The following is a 6294-nucleotide window of genomic DNA, read 5'->3' on the forward strand; positions in this document are numbered from 1 at the left end:
CAGCGCCAAGGCCGAGCAAAGCCCCGGGGACGGGGAGGCCGCGCTGCACCGCGAGGAGACCAGCACCTTGGTGGAGAACTGCAGCGGCTCCAACGGGGTCAGCCAGGAGAAGCTGGGTAAGCCCCGCGCGCCTCCTGCCCATCCCGGCAGAGCGGGACGGGTCCCGTCCTCGAGGACGGCGGCGGCGCGAGCTCTGCGGGGCCGCCCGTCCGTCCTGAGGGAAGCGGCGGGAAAGCTGCTTAGCGAGGCGGGCGGCACCTCCGCCTCAAACCTTTTCTCCGGGTGCTAAAAGCAGCGCCTTGGGTAGTGCCTTTCTCTCGCAGGCAGCGCAGGGTGAAGCACTCTGCCATGGGAAAAGTTGGTGCTGGCAGAGGAGGCGCGTGACAAGTGGTGTTCGCCTGTCAACGAACAGTGCCCTGGCGGCTGAACTGGCTGTGCGTTAAACTGCAGCTCAGCGCCTTGGTCCTGACAGCCGGATCTCTCTGTTGCCTTAGTTGTCAGTTACCTGAGAGATTTTTTCCCCGCTAGACGCAGCGTACTGAAGTATATTCCATTGCAGTAATGCGATGCTTCTTTGAGGTGTGTGTAGGAAGAAATCTTGGAGGTTACCAGTTGGTGTTGAGGAAGTCATGCAGTAGGCACTCAATGCAGAGCTTGCTGGTTTTCAGAGCACACGTGTGATTTCAAGTTAGCTTTCTTGAGCTTTCCAAAGAATGCAGCTTCCCATTCACTTGTTCGTTAAAATCTTTTCTCCCTAGTTCTGACTACACTGTCTTTTTTTTTGTGGGAGGGAACATCTTGGGTTATTTTTTTCTTAGTGGGTTCAGATGCCTGGGTAGCTTGTTTTGAAATCACTTGGTCTAAGCTGAATACTGTGTGTCAGTGGAAGTTGCATGGTTGCTGCTTCTTCACTTCACTCTTACTGCATCCCTGTAATAGGGAAGAAAGAGTGTCAGACCTTCGACCCATATCTCCTTTTTTTCTCTCAGTCCTCTGATCCACGTATCTCCTTTCTTCTCAGGGCGACATTAGGAGAGACTGCTGAATTAGCTTAGGTTGCTCTTTCCTCTGTGGAGTGAACTTTGCTACAGTTTCAGTATTTCAGTGGTCAGAAGTTCTCATGGACATCTGAGAAACTTGGAGTTTCTCTTTTTCTCTTTAGTTTCTGTAGTGTTTTGACTCCCTGTTGCTTTTGAAAAGGTTGAAAGTTCTTCTGAGTATATTGCATTCCTTTCTTAACCACAAAATAAAACAAGCTCTTAATGTCATGTCCCAACAAAAGTATCCTAATAATTAGTTTCAAACAATGTAAAATTCACTTAGCCATTGATCTAATTGATACTTGGCCTGTGAATTGTTCTTGCCTGTTGAAATGTAAGTTGTGCTTTCAGTTAAATTCTTGTCTAGTTGTAAGCTAAAAGATTGGCTTCTCTTGTGGATTAAAGCGTATGCTGTTTTTGGGTAGCTTGTCTGGAACATCTTGTGGGTGTCCTTCCAGCAATAGCAAATAATTTGTTGTGGGCATTTAGTAAGTAACAGGGCATAATTTTGGGCATGGTGAAACTTTCAAGTAAGTTTGCCTTTCCTTCTCTGCCATGTCATGATTATGTAAGGATGGAGTTCTTCGTTGCTGACCCATGGAAGTGTCACAGGTAAAGGTGCGTGAAGACTAGTAAGAAGCTGTAAGGTGTACAAGTGAAAATCAGGGAAATGACTGAAATTGGTGCTGTCCCTCAGCAGGGAATTGTGAAAAAGGGTAGGCTCTCTTCTCCTGAGGTTGAAGTGAAATCCTCACAGTAGCCTCAGGGGTTAGTCCTGCACAGGCATCTTTGTGCATACATTTTGTGTAAAGTAATCTGTTTATAGTTGGGTTTAAATGAGTCAAAATTCAAATTGAGACATTTTAACCATTGAAAAGACTCAGAGCTTTCTGAAACCTTGCTTCTTGCTATCCATCCCTATCCACTGACTCTCCAAATCCCCTTTGTCCCATATGCATGGTATGGAGCTGAATCAGAAGGTGTCCTCTTTCTGTGCCCTCATTGTGAACCCTGAAGTCTGAACTCTGTAACTCAAGATATTTTCCTCTAACTCACTCATTTCTCTGGAAAATTACTGGTCCCAGTGACATTTCCTTGTTCCATGACTCCTAGAAACTGTGTGGAAAATGTAGCTGAGCTTTAGGACAGAAGCGTGATGCCCAGCGTGATGAGCTGAGGGCTTGGGACTGACCTACCTCTCAGCCACCTCTGTATGTGCCTGCCTCCTTCTTGGGAGAGGAAAGGCCTTGGAGACACTTTTATGATCACAGAATTACAGTCATGAGAGCAGAATTACAAAAGCTGCAGGTCATATTAACACGTTAATGTTTACAAAGCTCTCAACTCAATAACTGTAGAAGCAGTGAGAGCTTCTTGTTTTACTTTGTCAGGCCGGTGGCCAGTGTCCATTACATTTCTTTAACTTTAATTTCTTTAAGTTGTCTGTCCAAAGATCTTCTGAAGAAGCATAAAAAATTAATCTTGTAAAATAATTCCAATGCTGACATTTGGAAAATGATTTCTTTCAAAAACTTCACGCTGCCTCTTTATAATGGTGTGTGCATTTGTTCCTACATAGCTTGTTGGGTGTGATGGAGCCCATTTTGATAAGGGAGGGTACTAAAATATTATTTTATGAATTACATTCATAATACATGGCTTTGGGCATCAACAGCTATATGCCACTCAATAGCAATGTGTTATTTGAAAACCAACAAAAGTACTGAAAATAAGTTTTTATGTATTCTGGAATACAAACAGCACAAATTAATAGCCTCTGAGAACTGAAGTGATAACTTATACTGTCCTATTGTCAATGCTGTTGACAAATTCTGCTTGTTAGACCTCCAAAGCTCAGCTCATTGTATCTCACAGTTCTGCTGGCATCTCAGGAATGATTCCTCCTACTTGATTTCAGAGGTCTTTTGGAAGTGAACTGCTCAACCTGAAAATAAATGACTACAAAGTAGCATCCAAGCTGCTTGTGAGCTTTTAATTTCATAAGATGTAATATTAAATAGAACTGCACTGCTATTGTGCTAGAGAGGTTTTAGCAATATGATTATCTGGCCTTTCACAAGAGAAAGCAAGTATAAATTACATAGCTACTTAAGCAACCTTTAAGTATATGCTCCACAATTTTTCATTTTGCATGAGAAACGAAGAGTAAGTTGCTAAGGTTAAGCAGGTGGAAAAGGTGGAAGTGGGTTTTTGGTAAAATAGAAGCATAATGGGCCAAGTTACTTGTTTTTCAGTTTTGTACTGCATGAGGCAGGCTTAATGTTGATAATTATTTTATATGGAATTGTAGTTATGTGTGTTATTATAGCACGTGCCTAATGGCTCTACTGCTTTCTTGTCAGGTGATATGAAGGACGACACAACAGACCTACAAGTGAATGGGAACGCTGGGCATTATCCTCTGGACGTTGAAGAGGTTGAGGAAGACTCTAGCGCGCAGCTTAACATGCGTGGAGTTTTTCTGCATGTCTTTGGAGATGCCTTAGGTTCAGTAATTGTCGTAGTGAATGCCTTGCTCTTTTATGGTTTGTGGAATCCGTGCCCCAAAGATGGGCCCTGCTTTAATCCGTGTGTCAATAGCCATTGCGTGGAGAATGCTACTTTATCCCAACCTCTTGGCAGTGTAAACAAGTCTGAGCAAGAGAGCATTACGGTGGCTGGTCCATGCTGGTTACTATATTTAGACCCTGTTCTTTGTTTGATTATGGTTTGTATCCTCCTTTACACAACTTACCCGTTACTTAGGGAGTCGGCCCTTATACTTCTGCAGACTGTTCCCAAACAAATAGATGTTCATTCTTTGAACTCAAAATTACGTACCCTTGAAGGAGTTGAAGCAGTGCATGAATTACACATTTGGCAGCTAGCAGGCAGTAGGATCATTGGCACGGCTCACATAAAGTGTCCTGACCCTTCCACGTACATGATGGTGGCAAAGCGCATAAAAGAGATCTTTCACGATGAAGGGATTCATGCAACTACCATCCAGCCCGAGTTTGCCAGCGTTGGCTCTGAATCAGGGAGAGGGAAATGCGAGTTTCCTTGCAGAACTCAGTGTGCTTTGAAGCAGTGTTGTGGAACAGTAGAAGATAATACTGGAAAGAAGACAGAAAAATCTTCTTCGCTTAGTATTTCTTGTTCAGAGGTTGTCATTGAATTTCCACATAACAAAACTAGAAGGACTAAATCGGAGAGCGTACCTGCAGTTAAGCTAGAGGCAAACACCGATCAAAACGAGCAGTTTGAATCATCTTTGTAACTCCCTGAATGGTGCTACCTGAGTTTTGGTGACTTTGACAACAGCTGTGTTGCAAGAGGAAGAGACAGATGTTTGAGATGCAATTTTGCCAAGTAGTGTAATTGCTGAGGTCCTTGTTCTTGTCATATTGCTAAATCTAGAATGCTTGTTCTAAAGAACATGATGTCACTGTCATATACAACGTTTCTGTTGACTTTGTACTGAGACAGACAGAAAGTGCACCGATGCTGTAACAACTTCAGAAAACCAGTTTCAACATTTCAGCTGAGACACTTTTTGTTGTGCTTCAAATTATTATTATTATTTTTTTCAATTAAAAGATACTTGAGGGATAAGCATATAGGAACTCAATTTGTGTTACAGATCTCTTGGACCTGCTTTTTCCTTTAATATTTGATTTGTAGATATTTTAATATATTGTTTATTTAGAAGCCCTAAGGAAACCAAAGTTGATAGAACATTTTTAAAGATATAACTACTTAAAACTGGAAACCACTTTGTCAGTTTCACGTATTTTTCTTAATCTTATGTAATAAAAAATGTGAAGGTTTTTCTTACAAATATATCACATAGCATATTTTTAAGGAAGCGTCAAATGATTATTAGAAACCATCCCCATCTTTTCTGCTAAGGTAGTGAGGTAATTAAAATCAATGGCCTGTGAAAATATCAGGTGTGAAAAGGTTTTTGTTTTTTTTTTTTTTCTCAAAATGAAAGTTCAAGCTACTGTATACTCTGTGTGATCAGGATATGAGACAGGCAGATAAAATCATGCCTACTTTAATATTTTACAGATTTTCTGGTGTTTTTCATTATTTCCAAGTTGCGTATCATCACAGAAGTCTTTGAGCTTAAGGAAGCCTTGACTCTGTCGTGAATGAAGAGCTGGAGCTTCAGCTTTAACTGATGCTGAGTTTACTAATAAAAGAATAACTTAGCTGTGTCGGTAAGAGCTCTGTTGGGGGGAAGTTTGTCAAGCTCTGACAGTAAAACTGATGCTTTTCAAAAGCATTGGCATAGCCTCTGTAAACAGTAATCCAGTGAGGCATTTTGCATGTAGTTAAGTCTGTCTGCAAGCACTTGCAGTGACTGCGGTCCTGGTCTCTGCAGCATCCTTGGGAGTGTCCGTCTGGCTTCTGCTAAAGTGTATGGGGGAGCAGGATTTCATTCACTGTACTTTACTTTGTAAGATGTGTATCGCATAATTTCACTTAAGAAGTATCTGATTCTATGGTTTTAAATGTTAAATCAGTTAATTGACAGCTGGCTGTAAAGAAGCTGTTACAGCATGCTGCCAACTTACACCTTCACAGGGGAAGCTGATCTGTGGACTCTGAATCTGGTGGAGACTAGGTGAGAGTTGAAGATAAAACTTAAAAGGATTCTACTCTAAAACCCTGACCCTCTTGATCCACCTGTGAGTTGTGTATGGGGAATAATGCCTGGGCATTAATCGACTGCTCCTGTGCTCCAAAGTGGAAAGCCGCCCACATCTTCCATTGTTTGCTGTATGACTCTGGGCACGTCGGATAAACACTCTGCCTCGGTTTCCCTGTCTTAACATGGGAATAATACCTACCTCACAGGGGTGTTGTGAGGCTCAACTCTTGCGTGACGAACTCTGAGATCTGTTACTGGAAGGCGCTGGAAGGAGTGTGGGATACTAAGCTGCGTTAGTGTTTGCTCCTTCAAATGTATTACAATACCCAGGCACAACGGAGGGAACTGAGGATAGTTTTGGCCTTACAAAATTCTTTGATGCTATGGTTTTCAGGTTTTCAACAGTATTTAAGTGTAGATTTTTTAAAAGAATGTTTTGTTAGCGAAGGGAATGTAGCTTTGCCTCCAGATACAGAACACTTTGCTAGTTTGCATTTCCAATACGCATCTTGTATGCTAATTGCTCATAAGTAGTTCAGAATAGTCTGCTGCTCCTCAGTCTTGGGTTGTGTCAGTAGTCTTACCCAACCTCTC

The 6294-nt window shown here is 42.1% G+C and overlaps 1 protein-coding gene across 1 annotated transcript in view; it reads left to right on the top strand.

Moving 5' to 3' along the window:
• Window positions 1–5113, top strand: part of SLC30A1 (solute carrier family 30 member 1) — a 6349-nt gene extending 1236 nt beyond the window's left edge. Inside the window, exons 2-3 of the mRNA XM_019613484.2 lie at window positions 4–116; window positions 3404–5113. Coding sequence (XP_019469029.2) covers window positions 4–116; window positions 3404–4320 — 1030 coding nt within the window. The 3' untranslated portion in view covers window positions 4321–5113. The remainder of the gene's footprint in view (window positions 1–3; window positions 117–3403) is intronic.
• The last annotated feature ends 1181 nt before the right edge of the window (window positions 5114–6294 follow it).

This window comes from Meleagris gallopavo, chromosome 2 (genome assembly GCF_000146605.3).
Source record: "Meleagris gallopavo isolate NT-WF06-2002-E0010 breed Aviagen turkey brand Nicholas breeding stock chromosome 2, Turkey_5.1, whole genome shotgun sequence".
NCBI lineage: Eukaryota > Metazoa > Chordata > Aves > Galliformes > Phasianidae > Meleagris > Meleagris gallopavo.